The sequence below is a fragment of the Humulus lupulus genome, chromosome 1 (genome assembly GCF_963169125.1).
Source record: "Humulus lupulus chromosome 1, drHumLupu1.1, whole genome shotgun sequence".
Taxonomy (NCBI): domain Eukaryota; kingdom Viridiplantae; phylum Streptophyta; class Magnoliopsida; order Rosales; family Cannabaceae; genus Humulus; species Humulus lupulus.
In genome coordinates this window covers 54,109,771-54,129,644 of record NC_084793.1, presented here as the reverse complement: position 1 = coordinate 54,129,644, position 19,874 = coordinate 54,109,771, and the positions used below count along the sequence as shown (strand labels likewise).

General features: G+C 42.1%; 1 protein-coding gene across 1 annotated transcript; it reads left to right on the top strand.

Annotated features, from left to right (window-relative positions):
* The first annotated feature begins 16,494 nt into the window (after window positions 1–16,494).
* LOC133792595 (gibberellin receptor GID1B-like) lies at window positions 16,495–19,624 on the top strand. The gene is made up of 2 exons (XM_062230507.1): window positions 16,495–17,245; window positions 17,918–19,624. Exons 1-2 carry the CDS (start codon window positions 17,207–17,209, stop codon window positions 18,911–18,913), a joined length of 1,035 nt encoding a protein of 344 aa, XP_062086491.1. The 5' UTR covers window positions 16,495–17,206; the 3' UTR covers window positions 18,914–19,624.
* Window positions 19,625–19,874: the final 250 nt, after the last annotated feature.

The following is a 19,874-nucleotide window of genomic DNA, read 5'->3' as shown; positions in this document are numbered from 1 at the left end:
AACCATGATGGTACGGGGTTCTTCCACTTCTTCCACCAGGAGACCGGGCGCACCTTTCTGTCCGACACCACTCACATCTCCAACGTGGGGAAGTACCATCAGGAGTACTTCCTTACGCCCGACATCGCCGCAGACAATCTGGCCTTCACTCGAGGAGCTAAAAAAAAATCCTTCACCAGTGGTTTTCATATTTTAATCATTTCTCGTCGTAATACTTCGCTGTTCCATTGTGTTCCAGGCCCATGGTTACGCCCGATTCCCACTCCACGAATGGAGTCGAGGGCAGCACTTTTAGCCAGCATGCCAAATGCTGCTAAAAGTGTAAAGAACTTAATTAATGAGGCTAACCTTAGGCTGGCTGGCCTTTGGGGCTCCCAACCTACGACTAACGAACCCGCGGCGGGCGGTGTCCACACTGATGCGGAACCTGAGCAGGAACCCGAGCAGCAACCTCAAGCACCCCCTCTATGGAGGAGGCCAACTGGGGTTACGATCAGGGAACCTGCTGTTCCCCACCGAGCAGCGGAATCTTCGGTCCCCAAGGGCAAGGGGAAACAAAAGGCTGCTGTAATGCCCCAAATTTCCTAGTAAGGTCTAGGACCTTGACTAGGAGGCCGGGAGGGCCATAATTGCTTTATTATGCTATTTAATGATAATATGCATGTTTAGGTGTATTAAATATGCATGTGAACCCATTTGTGATTAATTGGGTGATTTTCATATTTTGGCCATTTCGGGCATTTTTGGCGTATATGTGAAATGGGCGTGGTGCTTTGTTATTATCTGGTTATGCCAGGGTTACCCAGCACAAGACGATCCTAGGAGGTAAGCTAGTGGGAAAGTCACAACGGGATTTAAGCTTGACTTGGGGTAAGTCAAGGGGTATTCATAACATTACTGGGTTATTGGGTAATGGGAATTAACATTTGGTGATAAATTGGGAGTTAGTAAGACCAGGGGGAAATTCTGGAAGTTTTGACTATAATGTCCCCGGGGGTGTTTTCGGGACCCCGAGCATTAGGTTTTATTGGAAGCTACTTAAGCTTGAAGTAACCTTTTAAGGAAATAAAAAGAACGTTCTGGACGTTCTCTCTCCCTAAAGTTCCCTTTTCGTTCCCGATCGCATTTTCGAAGGTATCTTGAGTTCTAGGACTCGGAATCAAGCGAGGATCGAGGCATAGCAATCCTAAGGAGAATTAGAAGCTTATTAGCCAGAGGATTTAGTTGGAAACAACTCAATCGGAGGTAATTCAAGTTTAAGTTTTAAGTTTTTAAAAGTTTTTAAGCTTGAATTGGACTTTGTGAATCGTTGGGTTTTTAGTTTGTTTGAACCTCGGGTTTTAGTGGTTTTGGACCATTGGGGAGTTTGGGAACTTTGATTTGATGATTTGGGAATGTTTAGACATGTTTTTGGGAGGTTTTAAAAGGTTAAAATGAAGGAAAAATGGCTACCCCGAAGTTGGGCCGCGACCCTGTTCTTGGGCGCCGCGGCCCTTGCTCGAAGAAGCAGGTGTCAGGATTTGGCCTTGCTGGGCGCCGCGGCCCTAGCCTCAGAGAACCCTGGGGGCCGCGGCCCAAGGTGCTAGGACCGCAGCCCTTGCCCTGTTTTCACCCCGTTTGCTCGTTTTGACCCCGGAAACATGGTTTTAGGCCTCGGGATCATTCCTACTACCCGGATTAGTGAGGATTGATGCCTTGGAGGCTAAGTTTTAGTTCAAGGGTTGGTTTTAGAACTTGAACTCATTGGATCATCATTTGTGGTTGTGACTAGGTTAACACTAGAGGCTTGGATCAGGATCGTGCTTGTGGCTCATTTGTTGGTAACCTGTGCTTGGACCTAAGGTAAGAAAACTACACCCCATATGTGACATGCATGGTTATGATTGATGCATGTTGAATGTTTAAATGTAAACATTGATAGCATAACGAATGCTTGGCAATCTTGCCCATTTGCATATGATTATTGTTGAGGCATGCTGGGTGATTAAATGTGATGCACGAGAAACATGTGATTAGGGCATGCCATGAATGATGAGTATGAGATTAGTCAGAGCTTGAGTCTCTGAGTTTGTGCATGATCATAATTATGCTAGCAACTGTTTAGTAAGCATGCTGAATGCCCTATTCTTGGATAATTGGCATATGATACACATTGATAGCATTGCTTACCTGTGCATGGTACTGACTAATTAGTCAGAATGGTCTTAGCGTGTATCACGCAAGCCATCAAAGATGAGGTCTATTTGACTATCAGCATTGAATGACTCAAAGAGCATTAATGCCAGACCAACCCCGAGGGTCGATGAATGAAATAAGCGCTTGGAGGCTAGTGGCTTACTCAGCAGCCACTCTCCCATTTGAATTAGTGACGTGCTTGTCAGTCACTCAGTATGGTTTACCAGAACCTATTGAAGGTTAGAGGCTTACCCAACAGCCACCCTTCCATTTGAATCAGTGACATACTTGTCAGTCACTCAGTATGGTTTACCAGAACCTATTGAAGGTTAGAGGCTTACCCAACAGCCAGCCTTCCACTTGAATTAGTGACTTGCTTGTCAGTCACTCAGTATGGTTTACCAGAACCTATTGAAGGTTAGAGGCTTACCCAACAGCCACCCTTCCATTTGAGTTAGTGACTCGCTTGTCGGTCACTCAACATGGTTTATCGGAATCTCAGGTGTTGCGACACTCACTTGATGAATATTATAAGCGCTTGAAGGCTAGTGGCTTACCTAGCAGCCACTCTTCCATTTGGTTAGTGACTTGTTTGGCAGTCACTCATCTGATTAGGATCGACTTGATAGTCTTCCAATCAGAAGGCCAGGATTTCTTATCCTGGATACCCCAGCATCTGTTTGAATACATTTGCATGCTGAATAGAGCTATGAATGCTAGGCATGCCAGATATGACTTGAAATCATGATATGACTGTTTATGAGCATATGAGTTTTCTTGCTGGGCTTCGGCTCACGGGTGCTTTGTGGTGCAGGTAAAGGCAAAAGGAAGCTGGACCATCCTTGAGTTGGAGAGCTTAGGTGATGACGTGTACATATGCAGCTGCTCGACCAATACTTGGGCGAGGTTTGAAAGTGGAACTAGGGATGAACCCTGTTTTGCCGCTTAGAACGGCCTGTTGTAAACACTTTCTTGTAATAAACTCTGAAATTATGTTTTTGGGATCCCAATGTATACAGTAAACGTTCTAGTGAAACGTTTTATCTTAACCAAAGTTTTTAACCCCTAAACCGCTAATCATACTTAGTCACACGTTTATGGCCAAACGACTCGATTAGCGAGTTTAGCATTGTTTGCAATGTGCACTGTAGCGGTCCCTGGAGTTGGGGCGTTACAGCTGCCGAGCCTACTGAACTATCTGACGACTCGTCGGATGTAAACGGTACATCATTCTCATTTTTGAATAATCTGCCAATTCCTTCTCATCTATTTGATGGGGATGGCAACTTTAGGAACACCCCTTCTTTAAACTCAGATTTCTTCCAGGGAATAGGTAGTTCAGTAGATAATGTTACGACTAGTAGGTGTAGCTCGGGTACTTTACCTGTAATCCTTTTACTTTGATCTCTGTTTCATGTGACCCTTTAATCTCACTGTTCGAATTGTTTTCCTTTGTGCAGGTATGGACTCTGAGGACTTCTTCGAGCATTACCAAGCTGCTGCTGCCGCTTCTGTCCCGAAGAAGGACAGCAAAAAGGCTCAAGGGGAAAGCAGCAAGACCCCTTCAAAGAAGGCCCGGACAGAAGATGCTCCCATCGACGCCCCTTCCAAGGAGGACTTACCACATCCACCTTCCCCCGAGCAGACGACCCCCACGCTTGTCGATCCCCAGCCTTCCTCTAAGGCTACAGACAAGGAGACTTTGGACCACTTGTCCGAAGGCTCCCTGTCCAGCCACATAGTTAGCATGGCCAGGGAGAGAATATATTGGCTCTCGAAGCATAGACCCAGCCAGACTGCCATCAATGACACTACCACTATGGACGTCAACCAAATCATCAACAGAGGGTTGAATGAGATAGCCAGCATAAGTCATCTTTTGCTACTTCCTGGTTTACATTATACTTCTTTTCCTAACTTTATCTCATTTTTTCTTCAGGGGCTGCTGTCTTTAACTACTAGCTGGCGCCGTGCTGGGGCAATAGTCTCTCGAGATAAGAATTTCGACTCTAGGCTTGCCAAGGCTAAGCAAGCGTTCAAGGCTGATAACAACAGGCTGCTCGTGGAGAACCAGGAGTTGTCTAAGCTGAACGAACAACTTTGCGAGGACCAAGCCACTCTCACCCAGGAGCTTCAGGAGAGTCAAGGGGCTTTAAAGAAAGCCACCGAGGAGCGGCACAAATGGAGGGAAAGTGCTGTACTTAACACCCAAGAGTGTAAACAGCTCAAGCTCGATCTGACCGTCAGCAGGGATGAGGCGAAGAAGCTTGAAGAGCGGGTGCGAGAGCTCGAGGGGCGAGTGCAGGAGCTAGAGGAGGACGGGGCCAAAACTTTGAAGAAGTACAAGGAAGCCACCTTCCTTTGTTTCTACGACTTCTGGAAGCATAACCGGGAGGCCAACATTAACTATCTCTCCGAGCGGCTGCAAAGGACGCTGATGGCGCAGTGCGCTGCTCGGTTGGAGGCAGAGGAGAGAGCCAAGGCCACAACCCCTGCTGATGATGCTGCGGCTGATCAGAGCACTCCTAATCCAGAAGACCCTCCTGCTCCCCAGTAATATTTTTTTTTTTATTAAGCTTTTATGGCCCACGGGTCTATTTGTAAAGACAATTTACTCTTATTGCTGCGAGGGCAGCTTTTTCACTTACACTTGAACAATTACATCCGAGCAGTACTGCTCGCGGTGTAAAGGCCTTTTCCTTTTAATTTCATATTTACACCCGAGCACTAATGCTCGCGGTGTAAACGATTGCCTTATTGATATTATAATGTTTCTTTTATTATAATACCTGTTCGCATGACCGAACTTAGCATAGTACTTGTTTGATTTAACAAAACATAAATTTTGAAAAATGCTCTAAGTACCGTAGCATGCTTTCACTTATTTTGTTCATGTGTTTACATACCCCTTGGTATGCTTTGCTATCGATGTACCTTATATGCCTCCCAAGTGATTGAGGAGCTTTAGGTCCTTGGTCACTTGCCTTGACCATGGCCTGTGCGAACATAACTGCTTGATAGTAAACATAATATATAATACAGCAAAACAACACACGTAATGAACAAATACTTGTAAAAATGAATTTACAAAGTTTGGCAAGAATGACTGGCTGCGCACAGTCCCTTATAATCTCGTATTAAAAATGGACTAAACATGTCTTTACGAGTGATCTTAAGAAGGTCTTACACTTATAAGCGATTAGCCATACAACATGGCTAACCCTTTTTCAAAACTTGTAAAAAGTAAAAATTAATACAAGCCAGTTCTTTAAAAAGGACTGTTTATTGGTAGTACTTGCGCAGGTGTTCACCGTTCCAATAACGTGGAACGAGATCTCCATTTAAGTGTGCAAGTTTGTAGGTGCCCGGATGAAAGACTTCTTCAATCTGGTAAGGTCCTTCCCAGTTTGGTCCGAGTACTCCAGCAGTGGGGTCGCGGGTGTTCAAGAAAACTCATCGTAGCACTAGATCTCCGACGTTGAATTTTCTTTCTTTAACTTTAGAGTTAAAATACCGGGCGACCTTTTGCTGGTATGCAGCAACTCAGAGTTGGGCTCTTTTTCGTATCTATTCAATCGAGTCTAGGGACTCCATCATTAGTTGGTTATTCTGGCTCTGGTCGTATGTATGTAATGCGTCGATGCGAGGGGGATCTAATTCGACGGCCAGCATAGCTTCATACCCATATGCTAAGGAAAACGGAGTGTGACCTGTAGCTGTTCGATGAGAAGTTCTATACGACCAGAGTACTTCAGACAGCTACTCTGGCCATGCTCCTTTTGCGTCTTCAAGTCTTTTCTTCAGGGTGTCCTTAAGCGTTTTATTCACTGCTTCGACCTGCCCATTCGCTTGTGGATGCGCAACTGAAGAAAATCTTTTGACAATCCCGTGTCTTTCGCAGAAGTCGGTGAATAGATCACTATCAAATTGGGTGCCGTTGTTTGAGACGATTTTTCAAGGCAAGCCATATCGGCAAACAATGTTCTTGATGACAAAGTCAAGAACTTTCTTGGTCCTTATGGTTGCGAGTGGTTCAGCTTCAGCCCATTTGGTGAAGTAATCAACTGCTACAATTGCGTACTTCACTCCGCCTTTTCCCGTTGGCAGGGATCCAATCAAGTCTATTCCCCATACTGCAAAAGGCCAAGGACTCTGCATCTGTTTCAATTCGTTTGGAGCTGCTCGTGGGATTTTTGAAAATCTTTGACACTTATCGCACTTTCGCACAAACACCATTGAATCTTCGTTCATAGTTGGCCAGAAATAGCCTTGCCTTAGAATCTTTTTCGCCAAACTTTGCCCCCCAGCGTGATCCCCGCAGAAGCCCTCATGTACTTCTTTCATTAGTTCCTTAGCTTTCTCTGGTGTAATACATCTGAGTAGTGGCATGGAATATCCCCTTCGGTATAGAACGTTATCGACCAGTATATACCTAGCAGCCTGCCTTTGAAGAGTTCTGGCCTTGTTTCTATCTGTTGGTAGTACACCATTTGTAAGATACTCCAAATAAGGCACCATCCATGTATCCTCCATTCGGATTTCCATACTGGCCTCAATTGCTCGTATGCTTGGCTCACTCAATCTTTCTACTGGCACAATGTTCAGAGTATCAGCATCTTTCGCACTCGCGAGTTTGGCTAAGGCATCTGCGTTCGAATTCTGATCCCGGGGTATTTGCTGGAGGGTAAACTTCTTGAAATGGGCCAATAGATCTTTAGTTTTTTTCAAGTAGGCCACCATTTTTAGGCCTCGTGCTTGATATTCCCCTAGAACTTGATTCACCACCAGCTGTGAATCACTATAAATATCCAGCACCTTTATACTCATGTCTTTCGCCATTCTTAATCCAGCGAGGAGTGCTTCGTATTCAGCTTCATTATTTGACGCTGTGAAGTCGAACCTAATGGCGCAGTGAAATCAATGCCCCTCTGGCGTTATCAATATCACTCCTGCTCCTGGGTGGGATTCGTTTGGCGACCCGTCTGTGAATAACTTTCACGAAGGAGCCTCATCTTGAAGCTCAGGCGCACTAGGTTTTTCGCACTGCTCGTTGTCTGGGAGTTCGGTGAACTCTGCAATAAGATCAGCCAAGACTTGTCCTTTTACTACTACTCGCGGTGAATATGTAATATCGAACTGCCCCAGTTCGACTGCCCATTTTAATAAACGTCCAGCCGCTTCTGGTTTTTGGAGGACTTGCCGAAGGGGCTGGTCAGTTAAGACTGTGATAGGATGGGCTTGGAAGTAAGGACATAGCTTCCTTGAGGCCAAGATTAAATAGTATGCTAACCTCTCGATGGGAGGATACCTCAGTTCTGCTCCGATTAGCCTCTTGCTTACATAGTAAACTGCCTTTTGTACGTCTTCTTCCTCTCGTACTAGTACCGCACTAGCAGCAACTTCAGTGATTGCCAGGTAGATGAACAAAGTTTCTCCTTCGATAAGTTTTGATAAAATAGGAGGTTGTGCCATATGGGCTTTCAAGGCCTGAAAAGCTTGCTCGCAGTCTCCTGTCCATTCAAATTTCTTATTGCCCCTAAGTAGATTGAAGAAAGGGACACACTTATTCGTTGATTTTGAAATAAATCTACTTAGGGCTGCAATCCTCCCAGTTAAACTTTGTACGTCTTTAATCTTCTCTGGCGATTTCATGTCGATCAAGGCTTTTATCTTGTCGGGGTTGGCCTTGATTCCTCTTGAATTAACTATGAACCCCAAAAACTTCCCTGATCCAACTCCAAAGGAACATTTGAGAGGATTTAGTTTCATCTGGTACTTGTTCAATACATCGAAACACTCTTGCAAATCCTTCACATGTCCTTCCGCCTTTTTCGACTTTACCAGCATGTCGTCCACATATACCTCCATGTTTACGCCGATCAACTCTTTAAACATGTGGTTAACCAGTCGCTGGTAAGTCGCACCTGCGTTTTTCAGTCCGAAGGGCATTACTTTATAACAGTATAATCTCGTATCGGTCCGAAAGCTGGTGTGATCCTCGTCAGGGGGATGCATGTTGATCTGATTGTAGCCCGAATATGCATCCATGAAAGAGAGGATCTCGTGTCCTGCAGTAGCATCGACCAACTGGTCGATCCTTGGGAGTGGGAAACAATCCTTCGGGCAGGCTTTATTGAGGTCTGTAAAATCCACACAGGCTCGCCATTTGCCATTAGGCTTGGGAACCAATACTGGATTGGAGACCCACGATGGATAAAACGCCACCCTGATGAACCCATTCTCCTTTAATCTCTCAACTTCTTCTTTACGGCTCTCGACTGATCCTTATCGAGCAGCCTTCTTTTCTGTTGCACGGGAAGAAAATTCTTGTCTATGTTCAGGACATGGCTTATGACTGTAGGATCTATCCCAGCCATGTCTTTGTACGACCAGGCAAAGACTTCCTGGTTCTTCCGCAAAAATTCCACCAGTGCATGTTTCGTAGTGGGATCTAAGTTTTTCCCGACCTTCACGACTCTGGTCGGGTCCTTCTCGTCAAGTTGGACCTCTTCCAGGTCCTCGACGGGTCCAACATTTTCTTCAAAATCCCCAAAGCGAGGATCTAAATCTCTATCCTCACTTTGGGCAACACCCTATTTGGTGACTTCATCACCGGATTGGGCTTGTGTATCAATTTTCATCTGCAACCTATCAGAGGGAGTGCTTTTTGACGTTCCCTTCTTCGCCTTCATGACTGAGGCATTGTAGCACTCCCTGGCCTCCCTCTGGTTTCCCAACACGCGTCCTACCCCTGCGTCTGTCGGGAATTTCATGGCTAAGTGCCACATAGAGGTGACGGCCCGTAGATCAACCAGTATAGGCCTTCCAATGACTGCATTATACGCCGAGGGACAATCGACTACTATGAAAGTAGCGAGTAATGTCCTGGTAGCAGGCACTGTTCCTGCTGTCACTGGTAGTTTGATTGACCCTGCTGGGGCGAGTCCCTCACCAGAGAAGCCGTATATTGTTTGGTTGCAGGGCTCCAGGTCCTTAACGGACAACTTCACGCGTTCCAGCGAAGACTTATACAGGATGTTCACCGAACTTCCTGTATCAACTAGCACTCTCTTCACCATCATGTTGGCCATCTGAATATCCACGACCAGCGGATCGGAATGTGGGAACCGGACATGTTGGGCATCGCTATCAGAGAAAGTTATTTCGCCTTCTTCTGATCGAGCCTTTTTCGATGCGCGGTCATCCACAGTCATCATCTCGATGTCCTGGTCGTGGCGTAGAGTCCGAGAATATCATTCTCTGGCCTTTTCGATGTTTCCTGCGAGGTGCGGGCCCCTACAGATGGTTAACAATGTGCCAGTCACGGGGTCAGGCTGCAAAGGTGGCGAGCGTTGGCGTGTGGGTGCTTGCTCGTTGCCACCTGGAGCTTCTCGTTGGGAATTTCCCGAGGCCCGTATATATCTTCTCAAGTGTCCTTGTCTAATAAGGAACTCAATCTCATCCTTCAGCTGGTTGCATTCGTTGGTATCATGTCCGTAATCGTTATGATAACGACAGAACTTGGTGGTGTCTCTTCTCGAAATATCTTTTCGAATGGGGGCAGGTTTCTTATAAGGCACGCTGGAACTTGTGGCCTGATAAACTTCTCCCCGAGACTCAACTAGGGCAGTATAGTTAGTGAACCAGGGTTCATAACGGTTGCCCTTGGCTCGTTTATTGTCGGAGGTGGAAGGCTCATTGTGTGGCCGTTTCCCCCCATTCTTGTCGTTGCCATTGCCGTTCCCGTTCCCGTTGGGCTTGGACCCATTGGCGGCTTTGGCGGGCTCGGCAGTCCCCTTGTCCTTGCCTGGGGGCTTTCCTTCGTTGGCGATGGCGTCTTCGAGCTTTATGTAGCGATTAGCTCGATCTAAGAATTCCTGGGTAGTTCTAACCCCATGTTTTCTGAGGCTTTCCCAAAGAGGCGTGCAGCGATTAACCCCTGCGGTTATGGCCATCATTTTGCCTTCGTCTCCCACTGTTTTCGCCCCAGCCGCTGCTCGCATAAAGCGCTGGATGTAATCCTTCAGTGGCTCTCCGTCCTGCTGGCGTATTTTGACCAGCTAATTTTCCTTAGTCGGGTGCACACGACCCGCATAGAACTGTCTGTAAAATTATTTCACGAACATTTCCCAGGAAACTATACTTGCAGGAAGGAATTTGAAAAACCACTCCTGAGCGGCATCAGAAAGTGTTGCAGGGAAGATCCTGCACCGAGCGTCTTCGTACACTTTCTGAATGTCCATTTGTATCTCAAATTTGTTAACGTGAGATACTGGGTCACCATACCCGTCAAAGTTCGAAAGCGTAGGCATCTTAAACTTGCTAAGAGTTTCTGCCATAGCTATCCTTTGGAAGAAAGGAGCTCATTTCCTCCTATCGTGGTCGATGTAAGATGTTCTTCCCCCGACCAGCGGCTGCACTGCCTGGTTGAGGGCATCTATCTGGGCTTGCACAGCGCCAGGAATCGCTATGGCCTCTGGTGCTGGGGGGACGTACTCGCCGTGCCGCTCGCGGCAATCGTTGAGTACATCTCTCAAGTCCTCATCTCTCCTACGCTGCTCGCTAGCTCCGAGTCGGTTGAAGACGTTATTTTGTCTGGGCTACCCCCCAGCGTCCCGTCTGTCGGGCTGGTCATCCTGAGGTAGCTGGCTCCTGCCTCCACCTCTTTCTTCATTTCTCCGACCGGCATTACCTCTGCCTGAGTCGGCCTCATTATAACCATGGCCATCTTTGAATCTTGATTGGCTATGGTGGGATCGACTGTTCCCTCAGTTGCCTTCCCGGGCTGGAACCTCCCGAGCGTTAGAGGGTGGTCTGCGTTGGTCGTTAGGTCCCCGTGCATTTTCATGCCGTGGGGGGCCTCGGACCGCAGAACCTAACTCTGAGTTCCTCCTGTTACCAGGAGGATGCTGTCCTCTATTCGGAAGGTTTGGCTCATCGCCCCTATGGCGTCTAGGACTACGAGGCTGCTGCCCGGTCCTATTCTGCCTCTGCTGCGGGGGATTGCCACGACCAGTTTGGGATGGAGGCTGTGCTTCGGGGTCCCCTAGCGGGACATCGTCCTGAGGCGCCGGTGGCTGCTCGGGCCTTTGTGGGCTCGAGGGTTGGATAGGCGGGCTAAGATTGGGGCCCCTCTGGGGTGGCCCATCCGCGGGTTGATCAGGCTGCGAGACAGGTGCAGCCTGATTCCTAGCCAATTGCAAGGCTGCCTTGAGGGCTGCCATGGCCTCCCTCTGGCGACGGTCCATCTCCGCCTGCCTTTCACTAAGCTCTAGGGGCTGCCGCTCAATTTCCTGCTGCTGCCGCGCCATGATTTCGGCAGCACTTTCCTGGCTGGCCCTCAGATTGGCCAGCTCCTCATGCAATGCCCCTAGGGTACTCTTCAGCGTCGCGTCGTCCATTTCTTCCTCATCAAATTCAAAATGCGGCTCATCTTCAGCCACGTTTGGAGGAGGAGGAGGAAGCGGGTTAGATGGTGCAGCACCGGCCGCCTGTCCAGTTTTCCTGGTAGTTTTCGCCATTGATCTCCTCAATGATACTGTATCAAGCTCTCAATGAAAGCACCAGAATGTTGACCCTGAATTTGGCCAACTGACACGGAGTCAAATACGCTTGATGTGGACAAACACGTTGGAAAGAATGTGATGACGAAATAATAAATAACACGAAGGTTTATAGTGGTTCGGCCCCAGAATCTGGTAATAACCTACATCCACTTGAATTATTATTGATGTAAGACTCAGAGGAGTGATCAAAGAACTAGGGTTCAATGAGTTTCAGTCCCCTCTCAGGAATAGTACAATAACTCTAATTTCTCATGATCTGAAAACAAGAAAATAGAAGAAGAAGAAGAAGAAGAAGAAGAAGAAGATCCAGATCAAGATCAAGATCCCTTTCCCTTGAGCCCTCATCCTTTATTTATAGGCTCAAGGATATTTACATTAATTTGTTACAGATATGATTTCCTAAATAGTCGGATACTTAGGAAATCATGGGAGATAATCTCGGATACTATCATAACTGCATAAGATCTTTTCCGCGTATAATGTGCGTACGACCAGGCTGGTCGTATGAAGAAACCGATCGCATGACACTGGATGTCTTCTTGGTCGATGGTCGAGCACAGATTCTGCCAGGTGTCAGCCACGTGTATTTAATGCTTGCCATGTCATTCACTTCTGATTTTTGGGATAACAAATTATAATATAATTTTTGAATCATAATTATATGCCGTATCAATATTTTCTGTATTGATTCATCCCTTTGGTTAAGGTTATCTTATTGTTCTTGAGGGAGGTTTGTTTATAGTCTTTTCAATTCCTATGAAATCCCTTAGTTTTGTTTTTTGCCTAAGCTCTCTTATGAATTATTTTGCAGGAATGTTGTCAGCCTTTCAAGCGGAAGCTATAGCACTGTTGGTCGCACTCAATTGGGCTCAAAGGATTGGAATTCAGCTGGATATTATCTTTTCTGACTCCCTTTCTCTTGTATTGGCTTTAAATAATAACATAACTTATCAAAATGAACTGGGGATTATTTTTTCAAATATTAAAACTTTATTGTCTACTTTTCCGGGGGCAACTCTGTCACATGTTGGCCGAAAGTTTAATAATTTGGCCCATGGATTGGCAAAGCATGCTCTTAGGCTAGACGATAAGTTTTGCTGGTTGGAGGAAACCCCCCCTCTAATTTGTACTCTTTTTCCGTTACATTCTGAATAGTTATAAAATCTATTCCCGACAAAAAAAAAAAAAATTCTGTATATTTAAACTTACTATACTGTTTCTAGACTAATGTCATTCATATGTAAATAAAATAAGATTTTTAGGGGACAACATGCCTTTTGCCTCCACTGGTAGGGGCGTCTATATTTTTGACATGAGAAATAATTATAATTTAATTTTTTTTATATAACGGTGTATATTATAGTTATTTAGAGCATTCCACCAGTTTTTTTAAAATTCTGAATAATTTGTGATATCGAAAACAAGCTTCAAAATAATTTTTTTCACGCGTGTATAAAACATACTTCAAAACAACCTATTTCTTATTTTCAACACTATAAATTATTTAGAATTTTCAAAAAATTTGTAGGGATTCTAAATAGAGTTTATACATTTTTGGACCTTGTGTTTTGTCACATTACCTGTGTTGGACCCTGTGTTTTGACAAATTACTTTTTGGACCCTATGTATTGTAATATTGTTCAAATAGAACCCTAAACTCGATTTTGGTCAAAGTTTTCTCAACTGAAATCACCAATAATTCACTAAACTAACAATTCAGAACAAAAATAAAATCATTATGCTTAAAAATTGTATTGTTATATTCAATTTTTTCTTCATCAAAATTGAGTTTATGAGTCTATTTGAACAATTTTACAAAATATAGGGTTCAAAAATAAATTTTTTAAAACATAGGGTCCAAAAATGTGTAACCATTCTAAATAACTACATTGTACACCGTCATATAAAAATAATTTGAATTGTAATCTATCCATATATCCAAACAATGACAGCATATTATTTTTAAGTCTGTTTTATACGTGCGTGAAACAAATTATTTTGAGGTCTTTTTCGGCACCATAAATTATTCGGAATTTTCTAAAAATTTGTGCAATGCCTACCATAACTACAGTGTACACCATCATATAAAAAAAAATATAGTTATAATTTCTTCACGCATTAAAAACAAAAACACCGTTATCAGTGGGGACAAAAGGCATGCCCCTATTGTAGAATTTTCCCAAATTTGTATACATGTAAACAACTATTTGTACATATAAGTGAAATTTAACATAAGGTAGAAACAATATGAAAAATTTATATATATTAACATAAAATAAAACTATTTGGAGGTATGGGACAGCTATTTTTTTTTTTTAAAAAAAAGTAAAAATTAATGAGACATCATCCAAAGTATAGATACAATCATACAAAAACAAGAAAGAGAGTGAAAAAAATGTTGCACAAAAAAAAAAACACGAGAGAACTGTAAAAATAAAAATAATCATAATAGTAAAATTATTAAAACTCAATTTATAAATTTATATTATTCTATTAAAATATGAAAGTACAAAAATAAAACAAAACAAGGATAGAATTGAAAGAAAAGTTGGTTGAGACGCACCTTTATATCTTTGTATAGATATGAACACAGTTTGTACTTTTTTTATGTACGTTGTTTTTTTGGTAGTACTTGCCTGCTCATATTGTGTATTCATCGTTACATATGACAATTACACTCCAATACAATCGCAATTTTTTCTTTTTGGTGTTTTCATAATGGGCGGTGAATAATGAGTCGATAACAATAAGATTACAACTGAATGATTATTTTTTTGAAATCTTAGTTCACGACCCACCCAAATGAATTAGACAATAACATAATTGTCATGTCCATTTACATATATATATATATATATTTATAATAGTACTATCCACTTCATCAAATTAACAATGTAGATCCAAATAAAAGGATTATTAAATCAACTTAATTTTTGAAGAACACATTAAAAAAATACATGTACTGAAAATGTCATTCTGCTATATATATATTGTTTTTATTTAATCACATAGAACAAGGTAATAAACTTGTGTTGTGTTGTATGCTTGTACTTCCACTAATTAATTTCTTCACATTAATATGAGTAAATTTAATGTGTTCAATAAAGAATAATTTTTTGTTCTAAATAACAAATGCAATAATTTCCCACATGGTAGTGAATAGTAATCAGTAATGGATATTTGTGAATTGTCATATTACAAAATAGCTTATACTTAACACTTATCTCAAAAACAGTTGTTTACTTTAGTGTTGTCTGATAAACTATTCAAACAAATAAGAAATTTGTACATATTAGTATTTATAATTTTTTTTAATCGATTAATCAACCCTTTTTTCCTAAAGAAGTTGAGTAATTTCTTTTCTTTACCAGATTTTTTTCTTTTTAAGGAAACAAAGAAAAACAACGGTCAGGATCAGCAGAAAGCGGAAGAGTTATCCAAAATAAAGACCACGCTCGCACTAACCTAACCCATAATCGGAGCGCCACCGTTAGTTGGACCCTTCCAGCAGACAAAATCAACGGCTTGGATCCACAAGTGGGTCCCACCTCAGATGTCCACTATAAAAATCTAATCAGTTCGGTCCAACGAACCAGAGCTCTCCGCGTGTCAAGGTCACGAACATTGGAGAAGTAGGCCCCACCGTATGAGAGTTTTTTATCATCGTATCAGCTCGTAACTCGTTCAAAGAATATGACTTTAGGGACGGGACCCACGAGAAAACGTGATATATATATCCATTGGACACGTGTCCTAGCCCGGCGACGAGAGATAGAACGGGGCTCCAGATAATACGACAAATATTTAATGCCCACATTTGGAATTTAAAATTTCCTTTTTCTTAAAAGAAAAAATTATTTATTTTCATTCAATGTAACGAAAAGCTTCTTTTTATTTTTGCTTTTTTTTTTTTAAATTTTAATTTTCCATTCCCAACCCCCAGGCTCTGACAAAAAACATGCCGTCACGCGCTTTTCGCTAGCTGACAAAACACGTGTCGTTCACAATGGCAATTTCGTCGTTTAGTGAGGTGTACGGGGGTGTTTTGGGAATTCGGAGCGAGAGTTTGGCAAAAGAGCCGAGACGGAACCCCGTTTGTCTTCACGTGCCTTGGCGTCGGCCGCACGCAGGAAACTCTTGTCTCCTTTTATTTTTATTTATTCATTTGATTTATTTTGTTTTGCTTGTTCCACTCGGAAATTAAATATTTACATCTGTTCTTTTTTTTTTTCTTTCCCTTTTCTCTCTTTTGCCCCCCCCCCCCCCCCCCACAGACCAATTTTTGACTAGTTTCACAGCTGTTTTAACTGATAACACATATTGTATATTTGCTTATTCTCTTTTGTTTTTTGTCCCCCATTAATTTCCAAGTAACTTCATGATGGTTTTTCTTTTATTACACTAACATGTGTACTTTAAATTCTTTATATATCATTATAGGTTAATACCATTAAAAATATATATATATTAATGTGCTCTATAGCGTTTGACCATCTCTTATCCCAGTAAAAGTAATAAATTTAATCATATTAATTAGGACGTAAAATTTACTAATGTTTTTTGACCGTCGATTTCAATATTTTATAAGTAAGAAATTAAAAAAGTTTATGGAATTTAAAAGAGATAAATAGAAAATTAGTATAGCAATTAGCTGGCAGTAAGCAAAAACCGGCCTGTCAGTAGCAAAAACCAAGTACTTCGACCTTTTTTCCCATCCACACACATCCACAGGTCAGAAACACAACATACACACACTCTCTCTCTATATATATATACACATATACACACAAAAAAAGAAAGAAAAAAAACCAGAGGGGTCGTACTATCGTAGTATATTATAATAAGACCAATTTATTAGAATTCATATTTTTTAAATAAAAACAAAAGAAAAGGAAGGGTGGGACCCACCTACACAGTATAATTCGACCGCCTTCTTTGTCGTCTCTCTCGTCTCCGTTCACCTCCGTCGTTCCTTTGCCTTTGACTCTCTCTCTCAAGTCGTGTAACCCATTACTCTCTCTCTCTTATAAGCTTTGATCCTCTCTTTCTCTCTCTGCGTCCTCTGAGCGTACTCTGCTCCCTTATTTCAGAGAGGAGAAGAAGAAGAAGAAGAAGAAGAAGGAGAAGTGTCTCTAACCTTGTTGCTTGTTCCGTAAACCCCAAAACCCAAAACACGAAACAAGAAAGTGGGTACAAGTCTCAGCAGGAAACAGGGGAAGAGAGAGAAACATACTTAACCCCATTTTGGGATTTATTTTTATTTTTTTTCTCTAATCCCCATCTAATCTTTTCTCGTCTTCTTCCCAACTTTAAGCAAAAAGTGAAATATATATATATATATATATTATGAGCAACCAACAGGGTTTTTCTCTGTTGATTAGTTTTGGGTTTTAGGCCTGTCTTTGTGGTTTTGAATCATTTTTGTTTGTTCTTTTGGTGTGGAGAGATAAAAGAAGAGGGGACTTATGGCTGGTGATAATGAAGTCAACCTCAGTGAATCTAAGGTACTTTGTTATGTTTTTTCCTTATCTAGATCAAGCATTTGATCTTCTTCTCTTTGTTCTAACACTTTATTATCTTGTTTTTCGCTCAATTTGGAGAAAGTGGGGTGATTAGGTTCATGGGCTTGTTTTCTTTCTTTAAATGGTCTTAAAAAAGTAATGGATATTTTCTTACTGGGTCTTCTTTTTCTGATTATAGACGACCTCGGCAAACTTTTATTCTTTATACTTGATTTTGCAGGGGCCATTCTTGTTCGTTACCGTCTTTTTTCTTTTTTTTTTTTTTTTTTTTGAGAGAAGGGCTATGGCCTTTTTTTTCTTCTTATGACCTGACACAATTCTGTTTTCATGGGGCTGGTTATGATTTCCTCATGTCTTTCTAGAATTCCATGGTTTTATCCAAATTTCTTGTTCAGGAAGCTAAACTGCTTTAACAGAGTTTCCATCCTCATTAGGTTCTGAAGTCTCATAAGTTCTTCCTAATGATTTCCTAGTATTCCTTTGCCTATTTTTCCTACCCTTTCCGACAAGCTCGTTCTGGTTTCATTATTTTCTGGGTTCCTTTCCATAGTCACACACACGATTAATCTGGTTATCTATTTTTAAAGGCTTTGAATATTCTCCCAGCATTGTCTGATTGATTAAAGTTCTAATCTTCCTTTTTAACTTTTGTAGAGAGTGGTTCCGCTTAACACATGGGTACTCATCTCCAATTTCAAGCTAGCTTATAATCTCCTTCGCCGGTCTGATGGAACATTCAACCGTGAGTTGGCAGAGTTTCTTGACCGTAAAGTTGTTGCCAATACGAATCCTGTTGATGGGGTTTTCTCATTTGACCATGTTGATCGAGCCACAGGTCTCCTCAATCGGGTTTATAAACGGACCCCTGAAAAAGAGGCTCAATGGGGCCTTGTAGACCTTGAAAAGCCCCTGAGTACCACCAAGATCGTTCCAGTCATTGTGTATTTTCATGGTGGAAGCTTCACTCACTCCTCAGCAAACAGTGCCATCTATGACACCTTTTGTCGCCGACTTGTTAACAATTGCCAAGCTGTTGTAGTCTCTGTGAATTACCGCCGATCACCGGAACACCGGTACCCTTGTGCATACGACGACGGCTGGGCTGCTCTGAAGTGGGTCACAACAAGAAGTTGGCTTCAAAGTGGAAAAGATTCCAAGGTTCATGTATACCTTGCAGGAGATAGCTCTGGTGGCAATATTGCTCATCATGTTGCTGTAAAAGCAGCTGAATCTGAAGTTGAGGTATTGGGAAACATCCTTCTTCACCCTATGTTTGGAGGGGAGAAGAGAACAGAATCAGAGAAGAGATTAGATGGTAAATACTTTGTTACTGTTCAAGACCGTGATTGGTATTGGAGAGCATATCTTCCTGAAGGAGAAGACCGAGACCATCCAGCTTGTAACATATTTGGCCCCAGGGGTCAAAGCTTGGAGGGCGTCAAGTTTCCTAAAAGTCTTGTTGTTGTTGCTGGTTTGGATCTTGTACAAGATTGGCAATTAGCTTATGTTGAAGGGCTCGAGAAATCCGGTCAGGATGTGAAGCTCCTTTATCTAAAGCAAGCCACTATTGGGTTCTACTTCTTGCCAAATAACGAACACTTCTATTGTTTAATGGAGGAGCTGAAGAACTTCGTGAATCCTAACTGTTGATAACTACTTAACTTTACCTACAGGCAGCCATACATAGCAGAAGAAGCTTGACATTTTACTCGGGTTTTTTTCCCCCCCTTTTTTCACAGTGATGGTGTGTAGATGTAAGATTGTGTAGTATTAATTCTTACCTTTATTATATATATCATTGGTGGTGGTGTTTTGAGAGTTCTTCTGTTTGGACTAGTTTGTTCTTTATCTGGGGATAGCTACATCTTGGAGTAACTGCCTTGGATATTCTAGTTTCATCAGCTTGAAAGGATCAGAACTCATCAATGGGATTTGGCAGAACCACCATTATCAGAACTACAACCCTGGCAAACTTTTTGGCCATGAATGATATGGGAAGGAGAGCAGTGTGGGGGTAAAAACACTTGGTAGTTGCTGAATCTTTCTTAGTAAATGCATACATATAAGCACTAATTTCAGAACATGAAATGGAATATCTCCATTCTGTTATGAACTTTGTATGTTATACGTTGTGTTCTAGAGTTAATATAAAGATCAATGTTTCGTTCTTAAATCTCATTGAGTAGGGTTTTCATCTTACAATGGCAAGAGCAAGGTCTTTGTATTGTTTCAATGTTTAGTTCTTTTTTTTTTAAACTCTGTTGTTTTACTAATGAACATCTCTAATCTTGACAAATAGTCGAGACAGTGGATAGTGTAACTTGATAAATTAACGTTTTAGAATGTTTCTTTTTGTGATCATATTACTTTGCTAAGGCTAGTTGATTACTGCACTTTTATCACCAATTAGTCTTTTTTTGTCTGTACCATAAAGAGGTAGAGGGAAATGGATTTTGTTGCATCTCTCCATGGTTTTATACATGTTTCCCATCAAGGACTTGAAATCTGATTCGGAAAAGCACTAGAAGTTATATATGATACATACACTCACAAATGTAGTGTTAAAACAAAAATGGTACTAGAACAAGATCAGCCCTAGCATGACCAAATT